Source organism: Leptopilina heterotoma, unplaced genomic scaffold (assembly GCF_015476425.1).
Source record: "Leptopilina heterotoma isolate Lh14 unplaced genomic scaffold, ASM1547642v1 Lhet_0, whole genome shotgun sequence".
Taxonomy (NCBI): Eukaryota; Metazoa; Arthropoda; class Insecta; order Hymenoptera; family Figitidae; genus Leptopilina; species Leptopilina heterotoma.
The window spans coordinates 1,127,200-1,151,418 of NW_025110811.1; the positions used below are offsets into that span (position 1 = coordinate 1,127,200).

The window sequence follows — 24,219 nt, forward strand, 5'->3', positions numbered from 1 at the left end:
TTGACAAATATTAAAAATTATTCTGAAAAATTACAAATTTTCATAGTAAATTTTACTATTTTTCCTCGGAAATATTACAATTAGCTATTAAAATTTGTTATTTCCAGAGTAAATTTTATACTATTACTGAAATATATTTTTCCTATTTTTATAAAAAAAAACATTCGTAAATAGTAAAAATTATTCTGAAAAATTACAAATTTTAATAGCAAAATTTTACTATTTTTCCTCGAAATTATTATAATTAGCTATTAAAATTTTTTATTTCCAGAGTAAATTTTACTATTTCTTAAGTAAATTTTTCTTATTTTTATAAAAGAAAATAAGTTTCAAAAATAGTAAAACTTATTCTGAAAAAATACAAATTTTAATAGTGAATTTTACTATTTTTCCTCAGAAATATTATAATTAGCTATTAAAATTTGTTATTTCCAGAGTAAATTTTACTATTTCTGAAGTAAATTTTTCTTATTTTTATAAAAGAAAATAAATTTCAGAAATAGTAAAATTTATTCTGTAAAATTACAAATTTTAGTATTTATTTTTGAAAACAAAAATTTTTTATGGAAATTGTAAAAGTTATTTTGGATAAAACAATTTTTAATTGTAAATTTTAGGATTAATTTTTATAAAAGAAAATTATCTACGAAAACGGTAAAAATTATTCTGATAATAATTTTCTATAGTAAATTTTACTATTTATTCTTCATTTTTTGAAGGAAATTTCACGAAGTTCAAAGAAAAAATTTACCAATTTTCTACTGAAATTTAAATCATGGAATTTAAAAGAACAATAGAAATATTTCAAAATATTTCTAAATTGTTGAAAATATTTCAAAATATTTCTAAATTGTTAAAAATATTTCCAAATATTTCCAAATATTTAAAACTATTTAAAAACCTGTTTTTCATAATTGTTTTTGTGAAAAAACATTTATAAAAACTGGATTTATCTAATTTTACATGTAAATAGTATTTATGTAGTTTTTCTTATTTTGCTTGACATTTACAAATTTATTAGATCGTACCTGAAAATTATCCCCATGGAAAATATTGAATTAGTATAAAAAAATGCTACTTTAAAGAAATATTATTTTAGCCACTAAAAAGTAACTATTTTGATAGTTGGATCAAAAATTTTATCTAGTTGTTGAAAACTAGATAAATTATTGTTGTCTATCAAAATAGTTGCAATATCATAAAAAGCCCACATTTTTGAATATTCTATTATACTTTTTCTACACAACTTGAATTTTTATCTTTTTTTTCATTTTTATTTCATTTTTTTCATTTTATTTTATATAAAAAAATTAAATTAAAAAATGATTTTAAATATTACGTTACCAAACAAAATTTAATTTAAGAGACAAATATTAAAGATTACGTTATGAGACCAAAAAAAATTAATTTAAAAGACAAATATTAAAGATTACGTTTCAGTATGGTAAACACAACTTTGTTAACTAGTTATATTTATCATACAGTCGTCATCTTTCAATATGTCAAATTCAATCATCGAAATACTTTCAAAAATATTTTTTTTTTACTATTATTCTTTTTCCTAGTTTTGCAAATTTTTCTACTAATCTAGAATATGTTGACAAATTACACAACGCACGATTTTTTTTCGTAAAATTTGTAATAAATAAAAAGGTATGTTTTTTCCTTAGGTTTTTTTAATACACAGCAAAGGAAATTTACTCTAAAATTAACATATTTTTGAAACAGATTTTTCCTATTAGAGAAATTATAAATTTTTAAATTCTCGTATTTGATTATTTTTCTATAGTTAATTAAATACTATCTTTAAATATTTAAATATAAAATTAAATACTGTCTTTAAATGTTTAAATATAAAATTAAATTCTGTCTTTAAGTGTTTAAATATAAAATTAAATTCTGTCTTTATAAGTTTGAATATAAAATTAAAAACTGTCTTTAAATATTTAAGTACTATAGTATGAAATACAGTATTTGAATATTTAAATAGTATAATATAAAATACAGTATTTAAATATTTAAATACCATAATATTAAATATTAAATAATGTCAAATATTACATCTAACATAAAAAAAACATTATCGATTACGAGAAGAGCAATTAAATTTCCATATACGAAATTGCAGTATTAAAGTAGAGAACAAAAGATAATTTTTCATTTCTAAAAAACCATAAAAAAAATTATATATATATATATGTATGTTTACAGATAAGAAGTACAAAGAAAAATTTGCCACAAGTGAAGAAGAAAAAGATTCACAGCAGGAAGAATTTTTATTGCTAGAAAATACTGATCTCAAGAAAAAGCAGTCAAGTGAGGGAAAATCAGAAGATAATTTTAATATCAATCAAGGCGAATTAATCGATGAATTGAGCGAATCCGTTAATTTAAATTCTACAGAAATTGCACATGATCCAGAGAATCAAGAAATAATAATGAACGGAAACGATCCACGATTTTATCCAAATTCAATTAGGCCAATATTCGAGAATCGATGGAGTCCATCAAATCATCGTATGCGAATGGGTTTTAATAGTCGTCCACCACTGCCTCCTCATCAAAGATATTATCCAAATAGTAATTACAATAATTCCGACATGACGGACTTGAGATATTACAATAAATACAAACATTACAATAGGGTTAGAGGAACGGGTGGTAAACATTATCACTATAAACAAAAATCGGGAGATAAGAAGAATGATGTTTCGACGAATGACAAGGGAAACGATGATAAACTCGATTATACTGCCGATGATGATCTTCTGAAAAGTGTAGAAGAGAAAACGGAAGAAAAGGAATCTGGTGAGAAAGAATCTATCGAAAATGATAAAGGGGAGAATACTGATCCTAAGGTTGACGAAATCAATTCTACCGAACTCGAGAAAAATGATAACGAAAAGGAGAATATTGCCGATTCGCAGGAATGCGAAAATGTCAAAAGTGTTACAACCGAATCCACCGAGGACGATCTTCCCGATTCATTGAAATTAGATGACGAAACGCCCGTTCAAAGTCCGGAGAAATCACAAATTAATGAAGCAAATCCGACGATATCTGCACCAACGAACGACGATGATTCTCAGGAAGAATCAACTAAAATAGTTGATAATGCCACTGAAAAATCCGATTGCAGTGCCGTTGCTAGTGATAATAACGATAAACTCGATAATATTAAAGAATTAGATAAAGAAATTTCTGAAAACGTACAGACTGAATTAAAATTGAATGATGAGAAGGAAATTAGTGAGAAAATAGATGAAGACTTACCGAAAAAAAGTAACGATGAAATGGATGTGGAGGAGGAAGAAAATAGTCCAACGTCGAAGAGGGAAGAAATTAATGTCTTGAACGAAGACTCCGGATCGACAATGGACAACTTGCCAAAAGTCTATCAGTGTCTAGAGGAAATCGCAAGTATGGAAGCTTCGAGAATTGCCGAAGAAATGAAGAAAGTTGAGAAAAAATCTCAAGACAGTGAAATCGACACTGAGAGTATAAAATTAAAATTATCTCAAGGTTGTGATGACACCGATGGTGAAAATCAGTCCGAATCGAAAATTCCCCCCGAGGAAAATGATAAATCGAACGATAAACTGATTGAGAAAAAATCGGCAGAAATTGATGAAAATTCGATAGACACTGAAGGAGTAAAAGAACAAATTGATAAAGATGATAATATCGACGAGGAAGAAATGTCGAATCTAACAATTGAATCCACTGAATCAGTGAATTCCTCCTCGAAAAATAATGCCGACGATAAAGAATCGATTGAAAAAATGAATTTCGACGACAACGCCTGTCATCCGAATGAAGATTCCAAAGAGACAAATGTCAACCCAACCGAAGTGACGAAAGAAAAATATACAAACAGTCTTTACGATTCTTTACTTGTCAAGAAAAGTGATATAATTATGGAAGATATTAGTAGTGATAAATTAGATGCCAGCAATGACGTTAGTAATGACATTAGCAACGATATTAATTACGATATTAGTAACGATATTAGTAACGATGTAAGTAACGACACAAATGTCGACGTCCAGATAAAATTGAGCGAAGAAGAAGAAGAAGAAGAAGAAGATGATGATGAAGAAAGTAATTCACAAAATTCTGTCGCAGTTGAAAAAGAGAAAAATCAACAAATCGATGTGAAATCCCCACAAGATGAAGAATCTACAATCGACGAAATTGAACCTACGAGTGATAAATTAGAAGCAAGCACAACAAATATTGAGAAGATTAAGGAAATTATCGGTGTTCAAGAGGAGAAAATGATTGTTGACGATAGTATCGATGAGGAGAGTGAGGCTTCCAAGTCGGAAAAGAAAGAAGAAGAGACGGAGAAAAATTGTGATGTTGAAAGTTCGAGTGAAAAAGTTGAAAAATCCACGGATGTCACAATGAAAGATGCAGAAAAAGAACAGAAGGAAAAGAAGCAGGAAAATTATCTACGACTGAAATCGCAAACTGATGATACATTATTTGCGCCAAAAACATCTCCGGTTGAAAATAAAGAAGGTGAGTTGAAGTTATCAGCTATTATTTCTTTAATGACTAACTTCAGTTTGTTTTTAAATGTCAAATTTGACGAAAAAAGAATGAATTTAATCAAGTTTGAATACGAATCTGAAGAGGATTATTCTGAAGGTGGTAAAGAGAAATTAATTATAAATAATTCTTGAAAATAAATTCAAATCTCTATTTTTAAATATTTAATTACTAAATTGACGAATAAGGAATTTATTCCATTATTAGGTTAGCTTTTTTAGTTTTATTAAAATCAAATAGAATAATTTTTGTTATAAAAATATTTTTATACTAAACGTAGATTTTTAGAATCAATTTAATTTTTCGCTTATTTTAGAAATAAAATATAAAGTGTTTTTTTTTATTCTTTTATTAAAATGGAAAAATAGAATTTTTTCTTTCAATAAAATGCGAACGAATAGAATAATTGTGGTTATAAAACTATTTTTATACAAAACATACATTTTTAGAATCTATTTTTTCGTTAAAATTTATTTAGAATTAAAATCTAGAGTATTTTTTTATTTTTATTAAAATCGAAAAGTAAAATTTATTTTCCGTTTATTAAAATTAAAGAATAGAATTTTATGAAAATCAAAAAATAGAATTTATTTTCCGTTTATTAAAATCAAAGAATAGAATTTTATGAAATTGAATTTTTTAGATACTTGGATTTAAAAAAAAATTGTAACAATAAATTATCAAAATGTAAAATTGAAATTCTTGAAAGTTTTGATTATTGTCAAGAAATAATTTAATAACAAATAAGTAAAAAAAGTAATAATAATTAAAAATTTATTTAAAAAATTATTTCAGTTTTAAATATTTACTTTAATTTAAAATTCTGAAAAAATTGAGTTTTGACAAATTTTAGTTCAATTTTTTGAAGATACTTGTAATTGAAAAATATTATTAATAAATTATCAAACTAATTGTTTCATAATTGAATTTTAAAGAACAAGCAATTAAAATTTTTGACATAATTGAATTTTTTAAAAAATTTTATTAAAATTTTTGAAATAATAGAAATTTTTAATAATTGTTTAAAAAAAATTTAAATTTTTTTTAGAATTTTATTGAAATCTTCTAAAATTTTATTAAAAGTAATTGAATTTTTAAAGATTTTTATTGCAATTTTGAAATAATCGAAAGTTCCTAAAATTGTATTAACAATAATTGAATTTTTTAAGAATTTTATTGCAAGTTTGAAATAATCGAAATTTTTTAAAATTTTATTTAAAAAAATTGAATTTTTTCAGAATTTTATTGAACTTTTTATAACAATCTAAATTTCCTAAAATTAAATTTTTAATGAATTTTATTGTAATTTTGAAATAATTGAATTTTTTAAAGACTTTTATTAAAATTTTTAAAATGATAGAAATTTTCGAAAATTTTATTTAATGATTTGAATTTTTTTAAGACTTTTATTGAAATTTTTTAAATGATCGTAATTTTCTAAAATTATATTACAAATAATTGGATTTTTTAAGAATTTTATGGAAATTTCTTAAAATTCTACAAAAAGTAATTGAATTTTTAGTCAATTTTATTGCAATTTTGAAATAATTCAAGTTTTCTAAAATGTTATTAAAAATATTTGAATTTTTTAAGAAATTGAACTTTTTGAAATAATCGAAATTTCCTAAAACTGTATTAAAAATAATTGAATGTTTTAAGAATTTACTAAAATTGTATGAAAAGTAATTAAATTTTATTGAAATTTAAAATAATTTAAATTTTCTAAAATTTTCAATTAAAAATAATTAAATTTTTTAATAATTTTTCTGAACTTTTTAGAATTCTTGAAATTTTTTAAAATTCTATTATAAATAATTGAATTTTCAAAGAATTTTATTAAACTTTTTAAAATAATTGAAATCTTCTAAAAGTTTTAATGAAAAATATTTTTATTTTAAAAGAATTTTATTGAACATTTTAAAATAATTGAAATTGTTTAAAATTGTCTTAAAAATAATTGAATATTTTAAGAATTTTATTTTTAAAATAATTAGGAACTCGTAAAGTTTTAAATTAAATGTTTCCTTCTTAATAGAATTATCTTTTTTTACACTTGAACTCAATTTGAATTTTTTTTTATAATTATCAAAGAAAAAGTCATAATTCTGTCTGGAAGTCAGAAAAAAGTAACGGAAAAGCAAATAAAAATTTTTTTGGTCACCCGGGTTGTAAAAATAGTTCAACAAATCACATTTTTAAAATCAATTTATTTATTTATTTAGTTTTTGTTGTTTTGTAAACAATTTTTTTCATTTCCAGGTGAAACGAGTGTTCGACAAAAGAGAAGAACGGCAAAAAATGCCGAGGAACTTATTAAAACGAAATTCTTGAAAAGTGACAGCGAAGTGGACAGTGATGATTCAGGAAAATACGTTAGTGTTAATTACAAGAAACCAAAACTCTCGGTTAATGCATCTTCATCCTTGTCGCCTTCGACATTGAAGCGAAATCTCGGCGACGATGAGGACGACGTTGACAATGAAATTGATTCCCTAGACAGACAAGTGACTGTCAAAAAATTAAAAATGTCCGTTGACTCACCGAAAAAATCATCAAACGAATCTCTCTTCTCGTTCAAAAAAGATGTTAAAAGGGACATAACCAAGGATATCAAAAATATTGGCGATGTAAAGGATGCAAAGGACACAAAGGACATAAAAAAGGCAAAGGATCAAGAGTCCATTCGTAATCTTGTTCATGTTCGTAAATTTTTCCAACGCGACATTAAAGGAAAATTGAAGAAATTAAAACAAGAGGTGAGTTCAAAAATTTTATTGTAAGACTAGTTTTTATTTTCTTTAATTCTATTTTATTCTTTTTTAAGATTGTGGTCAGTTTTAAAAATATTTATCGGTGTTTAAATATAAATATATTTATATAAATATAAATTAAATAAATATATGGATTTAAAATAAATTTCTAAAGAAGCGACCACGTCAAGTGTCTCAGACTTTCGTTTTCACGAGTGATAGATATTAATTGAAAAAAATGTTTTTTTTATAGGAATTGGAAGAATTACTTATTCAGAAGATTGTTGAAACAATTACAATGGCTAGTGAAATTGGAAAATTACGAGAACAAGCGCGTTTATCGGAGAAAAATCAGGAGGCAACGCGTGCCAGATGTCAACAGCTCGCTAAACAAATTCAGGACTTTGAAATGGTTCTCAAGCGCAATGCAGCCGATAGAAGTTCGTCTAACGATAAATTTGTTGCTCCAATAAAAATTAATCGATCTGTTGGATTGCAAGTTAATTTTATATCGGTTAGTAATTAGTAATTACGTTTTTTGAAAAAGGGAAACAATAGAGAAAAGAATATTTTTTCTAATTATTTTGTAACTAAAGATCTTTTATTGCAAAATAAAAAATAAATATAATAAAAGGCCTTTTATTACAAAATGATAAATAAATTCAATAAAAGGCCTTTTAGTACAAAATAAAATAAAAAAATAAAAAAAAATAAAAATAAAAATAAAAATAAAATAAATAAAAATAAATAAATGGAATAAAAGACCTTTTATTGGAAAGTAATGGAGAAAAGAATCGATATTACAATTTGAAACTATTTTCAGGATCAGGGAATGCAGAATATGAGGCAGATTCAACAGAATGCGAAAACTGCATCAATGTCAAGTTCCTCATCATCAACCTCATCGTCCAGTGAAGTTGGTACGCCACATCCGAGGAAGGGAATAAAAGTGCGATCGCCTAGACGAAGCGAGAATATCCCATCTGTTGGTCCACCACCACTAAGCACCATCCCATCACAAGCACAGATTCAACCTCCAATTATCGCAAATCCAGTAACACCGGCTGCTTTAGTCTCAACGAAAACTGTTTCTGTTGAATCTGTATCTCGCACAATGCCTCTGCAATCGATTAACGCACAACAGCCAGTGATATCGAATGTGAATATCCGTTCACCGAATGTGAGTTGAAAAATCATTTTTACAATCTATAGTTTTATGTAAAATGACAGGGATCACAGTTAGTTCCCTTTCTTTATCCCCTAAAACATTTTCTCCCTTTCACCCCCCCCCCTTATTTTAAAGAAGAACTTAAATAGAATTTTTCTATCTTACAAAAAATGGCAATTTTTATAAGTTTGAAAAATTCATACAATTATTTAATTAATTAATTAATTTCTTTATTATTATTTTTTTCTGTTTTATTATCAGAGTTGTCACAGGTCAGGGAATTCAGGAAAAAGTGATGAAAAATAAAATTGGTCAGAGAAATTAGGAAAAAGTCAGGAATTTTTATTAAAAGTACTGGAAAAAATTAAATTTTTGAAATTCATGAGAAAATTATGAACTTTTGTCTTTTTGTTTGCCTCATGAACTAAGAAACTACCACAAATTCTAATACAAAACCTTTACAATTTTTTTTTTCTATTTCTTAATAAAATGAATTTTTTAATATTATTTACTAATTTCAAAAGTTTTAATACAATTATCTTAATAAATAACAAAATTCTTCACAAAGATTCAGTTATTTTTAGTAATTTCAAAAAAAATTCTTTGCAATATTTAATTATTTTTATAAATAACAATATTCATCACAAGAATAAAATTTCATTTAGGAATTCAATTATTTTCATCGCAGAATTTCAAATATTTTTAATACAATTTTTAATAAATTCCTCGAAAAATGCAATTATTCTTAAAAATTTTATTAAAACATGACTGAAGAATTCAAATTTAAGAAACATTCAATTATTCAATAATAACATTCGTTCCAATGATTCAAATATTTTTATAAATAATAAAACTCTTCTAAGGAATTAAATTATTTTCAAAAATGTTAATAACATTTTTCTCAAAAATTCAATTCTTGTCATAAATAATAAAATTCTTAGCAGGAATTTAATTATTTTCAAAACAATTTTGATAAAATTTTCGAAAGAATTCAATTTTTTCCCAAAAAAATACAATTGTTTGGAAAAATTTAATTATTTTCAAATTACAATTTATATTATATTCTCCAAATAAATTCTATAATTTTAAAAAATTTTTTATAAAATTAGTCAAAAGTATTAGATTTTTTTCAAAAATGTGAATACAATTCTTTATAAGAATGCAATTATTTTCTTAAATAATAAAATTATTCTTAAGACTTCAATTATTTTTAAAGAATTGAATAAAATTTCTTGAAAGAATTCAATTATTTTCATAAATTTTTAATAAATTTTAAAATGAATCAATTTCTGCAAAAAATTATATTTTTTATGAAAATAATTGAGTTCTTTTGAAAATGTAATTAAAATCATATTTAAAATAATTAAATTTCTTCAAAGAATTTTATTATTTATAACAAGAATTGAATTTTTGATCAATTTTAAATAAATTCCACGAAAAATGCAATTACTCTTAAAAATTTTATTAAAACTTGACGAAAGAATTCAAATTTAAGAAACATTCAATTATTCAAAAAATAATAAAATTCGTTGCAATGATTTAATCATTTTCATGAATAACTTTTAATTCGTCTCAGAAAACCAATTATACTCAAAAATTTTTAAATAAATCCTCCAAAAGAATTCAATTATCTTGTTAAACAACAAAATTCTCCCAATAAAATCAATTATTTTAAGGAATTTTCATAAAATTCTTTACCAAAATTTAATTATTTTTATAAATAAATTCTCGTCAATAATTAAATTTTAATGAATATTCAATTATTGAATAAATTATTTATTTTTGTATTTAAATAATTGAATTCTCGTAGCATTTTCTAATAAAAATTGAGTTAAAATTTTAGATAATAATTTAATATTAAGCATAAACGAGATATGAGAAAAAAATGAAATTTCGAAAATCATGTAAATTTACTCCAAATTATCAATTACATTATTATTAATTGCAGGTGGCGCAACCTGCAAGCCGTAAAGTGAGTCAACCTGTAATTTTTAACTCTATTTTTAAATCGATGAAAAAAATATTAATTCATGATATTTTAAAAATATGTTAGCACATGAAAAAGTCACAATTTTAATTTTTCAATTTTTTCACAAGCGAATTTTCAGAATTTGTTTAACAAGAACATTTTTATTGCTTCTTTTTGCTCCAAAAGATCATAAAAAAAATTCACTTTGAAAATAGTAAAAGTCATACTCTTTATGAGAATTGAAATATTTTATTTTCAATTCACAAAAAATGCAATTAATTGTGAAAAATTTTGATTTAATAATTCTTTATGAGAATTAAAATATTTTTAGTACAATATTTTAATGAAATTCCTGAAAAAATTCAATTATTTTCATTATTTATAAAATTTTTCGCAGGAATTTAATTATTTTAAAAGAATTTTAATAAATTTCTCACAAAAATTTTATTATTTTGAATAATTTCAATAAACTTCTTTATAAAGAATAATTAATTTAATTAAATAGATACTTTGAAAAAAATTAATTCTTTTCCTATATAATAAAATTCTTCACAGAAATTAAATTATTTTCAAAAATTTTGAATAAAACTCTTTATAAAAATTTAAATATTTAAAATATTGTTTTAATTCAATTTCTCGTAAAAAGTAACTTATTATTGAGGATTTTGATTAAATCTTTCCCAAGAACTTTAATTATTTTGAAGTATGGATTTTTACTTAATTTGAAACTTCTTTTAATAAGCTGAATCCCTTTTTTGAAAATTAAAATCCCATTTTTTACCTAAAATCACAGGGGAAAAATGACTGTGATCTCTGAAATGATTATATATGATTTCTATTAACGATGACAATAATAAAATTAACAAAAATTATTTTAGAAATTAAATATGATACAAGGACTTCAGCAAGTTCAACAAGCTGTTATTCTTAATGGAAATCTTAACGCAAACCGAGTTCCAAACACAACTCCAATTACCGTTCAAAAAGCAAAGGCCAATAATGATCTCATTGATCTTACTGATGAGGAGGAGAAAACGAAGAGTAAGTTTTATTAATTTTTTTTATATTTCTCTAATATTTATTACTCTCATCAGATACCTTAGCTCCAAATAATATTAAATTGTGCTTTTTTATTATTTTCATTGAAAATATACAAATATGATTAACTCTTAATACAAAGTATTCAGATTTAAATTTTTATTCTATATGAAATATTGTAATTTAAAGAAAAGCCACACTTTGCGATCACCAGTAATATTTATAACTTTGAAGTGTTCATGAAGTTTTTTGGCTTTGAAGTTCGACAAAAATTGAACGTACGGATCTTGAAGCGGATATTTCGGTTATCTCTTTAAATTATTAAATTATAAAAGATAAATTTTGTTCATTATTATTTATTGATGAAAATGTTGAATTGCAGCCACTGTGAGTACTCCGATTGTGACAACTGCGACGATTATATCGAATCATCCACAAGCGCGGGGAAACATTATTCAAAGTAATGCAACGTCACACTATCAAAGAGTTATCCAAGCCATTCCTACCAGTGTTGCTCTCTCAGGACAAACTACCAACATCAGGGTGGTTCAACCTAATAGTCAAACAACGCCTACTGCCTTAGTGGTTAGTATTATTATTTTTTTTTATTTAAATTAATTTTAAATAATTATTATTATTAAATAATTAATAAATTTAAATTATTATTTTTTGTTAACTGTCTGTACTAATAATCGTCGTTTCGCACTTAAAAATTATTTGTTTTTTCCTTGCTTTTTTGTCTCCTAATTTTTTGTTGACAACATTTTTAAATGTTTTAAATACAAAAATTAACGAAATTTTATTCATTTTATTTAATAAGTTGTTCTAGGTAGAATTAAAAAATGAATTTTGAGAAATTTCATACATCTGTTGTTCTCTTTAGTCCAAATTTTTACAAATTTACAAATTCTTTGAAAATAATTAAGTTCCTGTGAAGTAATTTATTATTTTTGGAAATATATTAATTTTTTTAAAGAATTTTATTAAAACTTTTGAAAATAATTGAATTTTTTCGAAGAATTTTATTAAAATTTTTGAAAATTATTAAATTCTTTTATCAAAATTTATGTATTTCCAATTTATTGAAAAAGGAAGATAAATAGATAAAATAATAAAGCATTTTCTAAAAAAGTACTTTTCTTGTTTTCAGAATAATATAAATGCGTCCAGAATGTTTGTGATGCAAAGTGGCGGACAACCAAGACAAATATTAATTACCAACCCTAATTCGGTGAGTTATTTAATAAAAATATAAAAAAACTAGCTGTCGTACCCGTCTTCGACGGGTTTTAGTTTCTACAAATACATTTAACAATGCTTCTACCAATCTGGAAAATCAGAAAATAGCCGGGAATTTAATTTGACCGGAAAATTAATAATTAGTTACCATTAGCTATTTCGGTAGTATAACAAAACCAAATTTCTTAAAATTTAAGATTTTTCTCTTCTCTTTTATATCATTAAGCTTCATGATTTTTGGGCTCTTCAAAAATACTTTACCTAATTTGTTATCTCCAACCTTTGGTAAAAAATCTAAAATTATGGAAATTTAGCAAAATTAAAAAAACCGAATTTCATAAAATTCAACATTTTTCCCTCTTTTTTATTGCATTTAGCTTCATTATTTTTGTGCTCTTCAAAAATACTTTACTTATTAAATAGTCTCCACCCTTTGGAAAAAAATCCAAAATTATCAAAAATTATAAAAAATTCAAAAATCCGAATTTTTTAAAATTCACCATTTTCTCTCCTCTTTTATGGCATTCAGCTTCATTATTTTTGTGCTCTTTAAAAATACTTTACTTATTTAGTAGTCTCGAATCTTTGGTAAAAAATCTAAAATTATCGAAAATGATCAAAAATTAAAAAATCCGAATTTCTTAAAATTCAAAATTTTCTCTCCTCTTTTATGGTATTTAGCTTTATTATTTTTGTGCTTCTGGAAAATACTTAACTTATTTAATAGTCTTGACTCTTTGGTAAAAAATCCAAAGTTATCGTAAATTATCGAAAATTCAAAAATCCGAATTTCTTAAAATTTAATATTTTTTCCTCTCTTTTATGGGATTTAGCTACATTATTTTTGTGCTCTTGGAAAATACTTTACTTATTTAGTAGTCTTGACTCTTTGGTAAAAAATCAAAAATTATCGAAAATGATCAAAAATTCAAAAATCCGAATTTCTTAAAATTCACTATTTTCTCTCCTCTTTTATGGCATTTAGCTTCATTATTTTTGTGCTCTTGGAAAATACTTTACTTATTTAATAGTCTCGACGCTTTGGTAAAAAATATAAAATTATCCAAAATTATCAAAAATTCAAAAATCCGAATTTCTTAAAATTCACTATTTTCTCTCCTCTTTTATGGCATTTAGCTTCATTATTTTTGTGCTCTTGGAAAATACTTTACTTATTTAATAGTCTTGACGCTTTGGTAAAAAATCTAAAATTATCCAAAATTATCAAAAATTCAAAAATTCGAATTTCTTAAAATTCACTATTTTCTCTCCTCTTTTATGGCATTTAGCTTCATTATTTTTGTGCTCTTGGAAAATACTTTACTTATTTAATAGTTTCGACGCTTTGGTAAAAAATCTGAAATTATCGAAAATGATCAAAAATTCAAAAATCCGAATTTCTTAAAATTCACTATTTCTCTCCTCTTTTATGGCATTTAGCTTCATTATTTTTGTGCTTTTGGAAAATACTTTACTTATTTAATAGTCTCGACGCTTTGGTAAAAAATCTAAAATTATCCAAAATTATCAAAAATTCAAAAATCCGAATTTCTTAAAATTCACTATTTTCTCTCCTCTTTTATGGCATTTAGCTTCATTATTTTTGTGCTCTTGGAAAATACTTTACTTATTTAATAGTCTCGACGCTTTGGTAAAAAATCTATAATTATCCTAAATTATGAAAAATTCAAAAATCCGAATTTCTTAAAATTTAATATTTTTTCCTCTCTTTTATGGGATTTAGCTACATTATTTTTGTGCTCTTGGAAAATACTTTACTTATTTAATAGTCTTGACGCTTTGGTAAAAAATCTAAAATTATCCAAAATTATCAAAAATTCAAAAATCCGAATTTCTTAAAATTCACTATTTTCTCTCCTCTTTTATGGCATTTAGCATCATTATTTTTGTGCTCTTGGAAAATACTTTACTTATTTAATAGTCTCGACGCTTTGGTAAAAAATCTAAAATTATCGAAAATGATCAAAAATTCAAAAATCCGAATTTCTTAAAATTCACTATTTTCTCTCCTCTTTTATGGCATTTAGCTTCATTACTTTTGTGCTCTTGGAAAATACTTTACTTATTTAATAGTCTCGACGCTTTGGTAAAAAATCTAAAATTATCCAAAATTATCAAAAATTCAAAAATCCGAATTTCTTTAAATTCATTATTTTCTCTCCTCTTTTATGGCATTTAGCATCATTATTTTTGTGCTCTTGGAAAATACTTTACTTATTTAATAGTCTCGACGCTTTGGTAAAAAATCTAAAATTATCGAAAATGATCAAAAATTCAAAAATCCGAATTTCTTAAAATTCACTATTTTCTATCCTCTTTTATGGCATTTAGCTTCATTACTTTTGTGCTCTTGGAAAATACTTTACTTATTTAATAGTCTCGACGCTTTGGTAAAAAATCTAAAATTATCCAAAATTATCAAAAATTCAAAAATCCGAATTTCTTTAAATTCATTATTTTCTCTCCTCTTTTATGGCATTTAGCTTCATTATTTTTGTGCTCTTGGAAAATACTTTACTTATTTAATAGTCTTGACGCTTTGGTAAAAAATCTAAAATTATCCAAAATTATCAAAAATTCAAAAATTCGAATTTCTTAAAATTCACTATTTTCTCTCCTCTTTTATGGCATTTAGCTTCATTATTTTTGTGCTCTTGGAAATTACTTTACTTATTTAATAGTCTCGAATCTTTGGTAAAAAATCTAAAATTATCGAAAATGATCAAAAATTAAAAAATCCGAATTTCTTAAAATTCAAAATTTTCTCTCCTCTTTTATGGTATTTAGCTTTATTATTTTTGTGCTTCTGGAAAATACTTAACTTATTTAATAGTCTTGACTCTTTGGTAAAAAATCCAAAGTTATCGTAAATTATCGAAAATTCAAAAATCCGAATTTCTTAAAATTTAATATTTTTTCCTCTCTTTTATGGGATTTAGCTACATTATTTTTGTGCTCTTGGAAAATACTTTACTTATTTAGTAGTCTTGACTCTTTGGTAAAAAATCAAAAATTATCGAAAATGATCAAAAATTCAAAAATCCGAATTTCTTAAAATTCACTATTTTCTCTCCTCTTTTATGGCATTTAGCTTCATTATTTTTGTGCTCTTGGAAAATACTTTACTTATTTAATAGTCTCGACGCTTTGGTAAAAAATATAAAATTATCCAAAATTATCAAAAATTCAAAAATCCGAATTTCTTAAAATTCACTATTTTCTCTCCTCTTTTATGGCATTTAGCTTCATTATTTTTGTGCTCTTGGAAAATACTTTACTTATTTAATAGTCTTGACGCTTTGGTAAAAAATCTAAAATTATCCAAAATTATCAAAAATTCAAAAATTCGAATTTCTTAAAATTCACTATTTTCTCTCCTCTTTTATGGCATTTAGCTTCATTATTTTTGTGCTCTTGGAAAATACTTTACTTATTTAATAGTTTCGACGCTTTGGTAAAAAATCTGAAATTATCGAAAATGATCAAAAATTCAAAAATCCGAATTTCTTAAAATTCACTATTTCTCTCCTCTTTTATGGCATTTAGCTTCATTATTTTTGTGCTTTTGGAAAATACTTTACTTATTTAATAGTCTCGACGCTTTGGTAAAAAATCTAAAATTATCCAAAATTATCAAAAATTCAAAAATCCGAATTTCTTAAAATTCACTATTTTCTCTCCTCTTTTATGGCATTTAGCTTCATTATTTTTGTGCTCTTGGAAAATACTTTACTTATTTAATAGTCTCGACGCTTTGGTAAAAAATCTATAATTATCCTAAATTATGAAAAATTCAAAAATCCGAATTTCTTAAAATTTAATATTTTTTCCTCTCTTTTATGGGATTTAGCTACATTATTTTTGTGCTCTTGGAAAATACTTTACTTATTTAATAGTCTTGACGCTTTGGTAAAAAATCTAAAATTATCCAAAATTATCAAAAATTCAAAAATCCGAATTTCTTAAAATTCACTATTTTCTCTCCTCTTTTATGGCATTTAGCATCATTATTTTTGTGCTCTTGGAAAATACTTTACTTATTTAATAGTCTCGACGCTTTGGTAAAAAATCTAAAATTATCGAAAATGATCAAAAATTCAAAAATCCGAATTTCTTAAAATTCACTATTTTCTCTCCTCTTTTATGGCATTTAGCTTCATTACTTTTGTGCTCTTGGAAAATACTTTACTTATTTAATAGTCTCGACGCTTTGGTAAAAAATCTAAAATTATCCAAAATTATCAAAAATTCAAAAATCCGAATTTCTTTAAATTCATTATTTTCTCTCCTCTTTTATGGCATTTAGCTTCATTATTTTTGTGCTCTTGGAAAATACTTTACTTATTTAATAGTCTTGACGCTTTGGTAAAAAATCTAAAATTATCCAAAATTATCAAAAATTCAAAAATTCGAATTTCTTAAAATTCACTATTTTCTCTCCTCTTTTATGGCATTTAGCTTCATTATTTTTGTGCTCTTGGAAATTACTTTACTTATTTAATAGTCTCGACGCTTTGGTAAAAAATCTATAATTATCCAAAATTATCAAAAATTCAAAAATCCGAATTTCTTAAAATTTAATATTTTTTCCTCTCTTTTATGGGATTTAGCTACATTATTTTTGTGCTCTTGGAAAATACTTTACTTATTTAGTAGTCTTGACTCTTTGGTAAAAAATCTAAAATTATCAAAAATGATCAATAATTCAAAAATCCGAATTTCTTAAAATTCACTATTTTCTCTCCTCTTTTATGGCATTTAGCTTCATTATTTTTGTGCTCTTGGAAAATACTTTACTTATTTAGTAGTCTTGAATCTTTGGTAAAAAATCTAAAATTATCAAAAATGATCAATAATTCAAAAATCCGAATTTCTTAAAATTCACTATTTTCTCTCCTCTTTTATGGCATTTAGCTTCATTATTTTTGTGCTCTTGGAAAATACTTTACTTATTTAATAGTCTCGACGCTTTGGTAAAAAATATAAAATTATCCAAAATTATCAAAAATTCAAAAATCCGAATTTCTTAAAATTCACTATTTTCTCTCCTCTTTTATGGCATTTAGCTTCATTATTTTTGTGCTCTTGGAAAATACTTTACTTATTTTATAGTCTTGACGCTTTGGTAAAAAATCTAAAATTATCCAAAATTATCAAAAATTCAAAAATCCGAATTTCTTAAAATTCACTATTTTCTCTCCTCTTTTATGGCATTTAGCTTCATTATTTTTGCGCTCTTGGAAAATACTTTACTTATTTAATAGTCTCGACGCTTTGGTAAAAAATCTATAATTATCCTAAATTATGAAAAATTCAAAAATCCGAATTTCTTAAAATTTAATATTTTTTCCTCTCTTTTATGGGATTTAGCTACATTATTTTTGTGCTCTTGGAAAATACTTTACTTATTTAATAGTCTTGACGCTTTGGTAAAAAATCTAAAATTATCCAAAATTATCAAAAATTCAAAAATCCGAATTTCTTAAAATTCACTATTTTCTCTCCTCTTTTATGGCATTTAGCTTCATTATTTTTGTGCTCTTGGAAAATACTTTACTTATTTAATAGTCTCGACGCTTTGGTAAAAAATCTAAAATTATCGAAAATGATCAAAAATTCAAAAATCCGAATTTCATAAAATTCACTATTTCTCTCCTCTTTTATGGCATTTAGCTTCATTATTTTTGTGCTTTTGGAAAATACTTTACTTATTTAATAGTCTCGACGCTTTGGTAAAAAATCTAAAATTATCCAAAATTATCAAAAATTCAAAAATTCGAATTTCTTAAAATTCACTATTTTCTCTCCTCTTTTATGGCATTTAGCTTCATTATTTTTGTGCTCTTGGAAAATACTTTACTTATTTAATAGTCTCGACGCTTTGGTAAAAAATCTAAAATTATCGAAAATGATCAAAAATTCAAAAATCCGAATTTCATAAAATTCACTATTTCTCTCCTCTTTTATGGCATTTAGCTTCATTATTTTTGTGCTCTTGGAAAATACTTTACTTATTTAATAGTCTCGACGCTTTGGTAAAAAATCTAAAATTATCGAAAATGATCAAAAATTCAAAAATCCGAATTTCTTAAAATTCACTATTTTCTCTCCTCTTTTATGGCATTTAGCTTCATTATTTTTGTGCTCTTGGAAATTACTTTACTTATTTAATAGTCTCGACGCTTTGGTAAAAAATCTATAATTATCCAAAATTATCAAAAATTCAAAAATCCGAATTTCTTAAAATTTAATATTTTTTCCTCTCTTTTATGGGATTTAGCTACATTATTTTTGTGCTCTTGGAAAATACTTTACTTATTTAGTAGTCTTGACTCTTTGGTAAAAAATCTAAAATTATCAAAAATGATCAAAAATTCAAAAATCCGAATTTCTTAAAATTCACTATTTTCTCTCCTCTTTTATGGCATTTAGCTTCATTATTTTTGTGCTCTTGGAAATTACTTTACTTATTTAATAGTCTCGACGTTTTGGTAAAAAATCTATAATTATCCAGAATTATCAAAAATTCAAAAATCCGAATTTCTTAAAATTTAATATTTTTTCCTCTCTTTTATGGGATTTAGCTACATTATTTTTGTGCTCTTGGAAAATACTTTACTTATTTAGTAGTCTTGACTCTTTGGTAAAAAATCTAAAATTATCAAAAATGATCAATAATTCAAAAATCCGAATTTCTTAAAATTCACTATTTTCTCTCCTCTTTTATGGCATTTAGCTTTATTATTTTTGTGCTTTTGGAAAATACTTTACTTATTAAATAGTCTTGACGCTTTGGTAAAAAATCTAAAATTATCAAAAATGATCAAAAATTCAAAAATCCGAATTTCTTAAAATTCACTATTTTCTCTCCTCTTTTATGGCATTTAGCTTCATTATTTTTGTCTAATGTAGGAAATTTCTTACTTTAAATACTAATCTTTGAATAAAAAACTTTAATAACTTTTCCTGTAAAGCTTTCTTAAAGATTAAAAATCACTATTTTCTTAGAAAAAAGTTGATCTAAAAACGAAAAAAATTTCAAAATACGTCTTTTTTAAAAATTTTATTTTAGAAATGGGTTGTATTTATCTGAAAAAGTTAGCTAAGGATAGTTTTGCATTCATTTTACAAAAAATAAAAAATTTGCATTTTTTTTTATTTTTCGAATTTTTTGGAAAAATGTCATAACTTTCGTTCAAGTTAATATCTTTTTAATCGGATAAGGCTATGATTTTAAGTTACGTTAATACCTAATAGACTGTTAAGTTTCACTGTAATTGGTTAAACCGTTTTCAATTGATGCTCGAACAAAGTTTTGCATACAGACAGACGGACAGAAATTTTTTTTTTACATTTTTCGAATTCTAATGTCTTAAAACTAAAAAATATATAAAAATTGTTAAGTTTGGAGCAATGTACAGACAGAAGTCTGATTTTATTAATATAGATATTCGTTATTTTTGAGACTTAGTAATTGCAATTTTAAAAATCTTAATATAAATTAAATAAAAGTTTTATTTTTTCAAATAAAAATAATTATTAATTATAATACGACTAGTTTTAAATGAAAATTATTGAGTACAATAGAGTGAAAAATTGTTCTTTCTTTATTTCAGATAAGACAAAATACTTCTAGTGGTAATAGGAACCAATTTTCGACAATTACGTATAAAACAGGTAGGTTTTAATTTTTTTTTTGCTAACATAACTTTAGCCAATTATAAATATTAATATTATTAAGTATTTTATACTGTTTGATTATATTAATTCTTATTAAATATTTAAAAAAAAATATCTATCAAATCAAATTCTTATTAAAATATGAATTTTTTTCAACTTAAATTCATTTCAAATTTTCAATTAAATTCTAATTAATTTTTTTTCTCACTAGCGAATGGAATTCCAGCTACTGCAAATGGTACTTTAAGACTTGTAACGACACAAGCAACTGTAAATGCTCAAATAACCAAGGTTTGTAAAATAATTTTAATTAAAGTTTTAATATTAAAAATCTTTAAATTCTTAGTATAAAGAATTTTATTAAAATTGAAATTAATATTTGAAATTAAAATATTTGTTTAATTTTCATGATAATAATAATAATAGATGAAATTTATTTTGAATTATTCTGTGTCACAGCATCCTGCACCATTACCAGATTCTGCACCATGTGATAATAATCCAAATTGGAAATTACCTCCTCCTGCCCCTTCGCTCAAGATCTCGAAAGTAGCTTCCGGTAAGCAATATTTATAATATTCACAATTATATATATTTTAAAAAGAATATTTGTTCTACTTTTCTTTTGGAAAATTATTAATGTTTTCGGTATTTGTTTCTCTTTATAGGAATAGTCTTGTCTTGGAATATGACACTGTCTGAAAAGCATGCGGAGATAGTTAGTTATCAATTATTTGCCTATCAGGAAGTAAATGGCACGCCGCCTAGTACATTACTTTGGAAGAAAGTTGGCGATGTTATGGCGCTCCCATTGCCAATGGCATGTACATTAACTCAAGTAAGTTCTATATTTTTATTATTCTATATTAAAAACTATTAGAATAATTTTATCAAATCCGGATTACTGAAAAATTGAAAGTGGCCTTTATACTTTATAATACTTATACTTTATACTTATACTTTATACTTTATAAAATCTAAAAATTAGAATGAAAATTAGATGAAAATCTAATTTATAAATATTATAAATCGATAAAAGTCGATAAAAGAATTACAAAAGAAAATCGTAGGTACTTAAAAATAATAACAAAAGCTTTAACGTCCGTGAAATTTAATAATATGGAAATTGAAAATGAAGACATTCGGACAAGGATTTTTTAATAATACTGCAACGTTTCGAAATCTACTTCTTTTCTAATATCGATGAATATATTAAAAATTAAACATAAATAAAATGAAACAAAATAAAATAAACACTATTTTTCGAAAAAAAAATACAGGGTTGACACAGGTAAGAGAAAAGTCAGGGAAAATAAAATTGTTCATGTAAATTTGGGAAATGTCAGGAATTTTTAACAAAAGTACAGTAAAAATATCAATTTTCCAGAATTATTACAAAAATTCTGGTTTGTAGTCCCACAAAGATTAAACATTTTAAAAATTATTAAAAATAATTGATTTAGTAAAGAATTTGTGTTAAAAATAATATAAAATAATTGAATTTTACAGAAGGTATTGTAGAAATTTTGAAAACAATTAAATTTTGACATTCTGCACGAATTTATGTTAAAAATTCTAAATTTAGTTTTTAAAGAAGTTAAAAAAAATCTTTTTGAAATTAGTTAAATTTTTGAATAGAATGCATTTTGTAATTAAAAAAATATTTAAATAATCGAAATTTTTGTTAAATTGAATTGAAAATAATTGAATTTCGACTTGTGTTACTTTAGTGATCTTTTTTTTTTATAATTGAAGTCTCAAAGAATTTTCTCAAAATTATTAAAAATAATTGATTTAGTAAACAATTTTGGTAAAAAATTCTAGAAAATAATTGAATTTCGGAGAAGTTACAGTAAAAATTGTTGGAATTAAAATTCTAATCAATTTAGTGTTTTAAAAAGTTTGAAACGAAATCTTTTTGAAATTAGTTGAACTTTGAATATAAAATCAAAAAATTGTCAGAGTCAATTTTTCAAAATTTAATTAAAAACAATTGTATTTTAAGTGAATTTTCCTTTTTTAATAATTCATTTCTCAAAAAAGTTTTTCAAAAAATATTAAAAATAATTGATTGAGAGAAGAATTTTAGTTAAAAATTGTAGAAAATAATTGAATTGAAATCTTGAAAATAATTTTGCAGAATTAACAATTTTTATAAATTATTGAGTTTCAAAAGGTTTGAAATTTGAAATTTTCGAAAATATAGTTATTTTTAAAGTGAATTAGAATATTCTTTAAGACAGGAAAACAGTAAAAATTCTCTTGGGAAATCAGGGAAAATCGTAATCAAATTTTTGTTGGCAACCTTGTAATAATAATTGACATAAAAAATTCTAAAATAACAAAAATGAAACGTATAGATAAAATAAAAATTTAGTTAAATAAAAATTAAATTTTTAAAGTTCGTCCGATTGTCTTCGTTTTTATTTTTCGTATTTAAAAAAATGGAGGAAATTAAAAAGGTTTTTTTAACTTCTATTTCCACTATTTAATGAATTATTATCATTCTAGTTTTCTGCGGGCAACAATTATTACTTTGCTGTTCGAGCCGTTGATTCACATTCCAGACTTGGACAGTATAGCTTACCAGGGAATATTTCTTTGTAGAAAAAATAAAGGGAAGAAAGAACACGATACATTTTAAAAATTCTTCTCATAATAATAAAAAAAAAGTCTTCTTAATATTTATCTCTAATTTTATATTAAAAATAACGGACTGAATGATTTTTTGAGTTTTGTATGTTTAATGCGTGATTTGTATATTAGTTACTTTATTAATTGAGTTTCAATATAGAAAAAATTATTAAAAAAACAAATATATTGTCACTTAATTTTTGAATGTTCTAAAATAGAAAAATCTTAGAGATAAATTGATATAAAGAAAGATAAATTTTTTTTTCTCTTCAAGGAATTTAAAAAAAAATGTACGAATGGATTTTTAAGTATGACTTAAAAATAGTTATCGAATTTAAAACGAATGCATAATATATCCATAAGAATAATTCTAAGATTCTCATTGCCGTGTAAGATTTTTAGTCAATGAATCAATAACAATAAAAATAATTTGAATTAATTTTTATAAACTACAATAAATTAATTATTTATAAAATATACTAGTGTACAAATATGTTTCATCATGTGTATGATATGGAAAAAAAGGTTGTAATAATTGTATAATGATTAAAACAAATTTCATTTTGTTTTCATTTACATTTGACAATTAATATTTAAGTACTTAAAATCACATCTAAAGCGAAATCTTATGTTAATTTAAAAATATATTAAGTAACATATAAGTATATAATAATACATATATACTGAAATACATTTCTATTTCAAAATTGAAATTTTAGATTCCATTGTTTTTATATATTTTTTTGTTTTTAATACTTGATTCTCTTTATCCAGTCGATTAATCTAGTCAGACTAATTAATTTTAAATTCGATTTTACATTTTTTGTTTAACTTAACTTTCGTCTCTTTTAGTTTCAAATATAGATATTTCTAAATGAAACACAAATTGGACATTTTGAAATTTTTTATTTAATAAGTCGTTTCGATTGTTGTAAGATACATTTTAGTTTTAGTCCTTCTTAATAACCTTAAGCGACTAAATTCTGTGTGAGAATTTCCAAATGGATCTAAAATTTTCTCTTTAAATACTCATTATTATATATATTTTTTATAAACAATTTTCCAGTTTTGGAAAATATTCAACTGTTTTCAAAATCAATTTTTTTGTTGTTGTTACTTTTTGCTAAAGTGCGATAATAGTGTTCTAGTGTTCTAAATCACAAATT

The 24,219-nt window shown here is 23.6% G+C and overlaps 1 protein-coding gene across 9 annotated transcripts in view; it reads left to right on the forward strand.

The window, feature by feature from the left end:
• The window catches only part of LOC122508403 (activating transcription factor 7-interacting protein 1), a 59,674-nt gene extending 36,182 nt beyond the window's left edge, over window positions 1-23,492 (forward strand). For 8 of the 9 annotated variants that reach the window (XM_043621834.1, XM_043622239.1, XM_043621752.1 and 5 more), the window contains 13 exons: window positions 2,212-4,524; window positions 6,814-7,310; window positions 7,558-7,818; window positions 8,128-8,484; window positions 10,421-10,444; window positions 11,320-11,482; window positions 11,862-12,064; window positions 12,630-12,710; window positions 20,356-20,416; window positions 20,631-20,710; window positions 20,879-20,978; window positions 21,088-21,257; window positions 22,931-23,492. In XM_043621834.1, coding sequence (XP_043477769.1) covers window positions 2,212-4,524; window positions 6,814-7,310; window positions 7,558-7,818; window positions 8,128-8,484; window positions 10,421-10,444; window positions 11,320-11,482; window positions 11,862-12,064; window positions 12,630-12,710; window positions 20,356-20,416; window positions 20,631-20,710; window positions 20,879-20,978; window positions 21,088-21,257; window positions 22,931-23,026 — 4,406 coding nt within the window. In that variant the 3' untranslated portion in view covers window positions 23,027-23,492. The remainder of the gene's footprint in view (window positions 1-2,211; window positions 4,525-6,813; window positions 7,311-7,557; window positions 7,819-8,127; window positions 8,485-10,420; window positions 10,445-11,319; window positions 11,483-11,861; window positions 12,065-12,629; window positions 12,711-20,355; window positions 20,417-20,630; window positions 20,711-20,878; window positions 20,979-21,087; window positions 21,258-22,930) is intronic. The other variant, XM_043622077.1, reaches the window with a different exon arrangement.
• The last annotated feature ends 727 nt before the right edge of the window (window positions 23,493-24,219 follow it).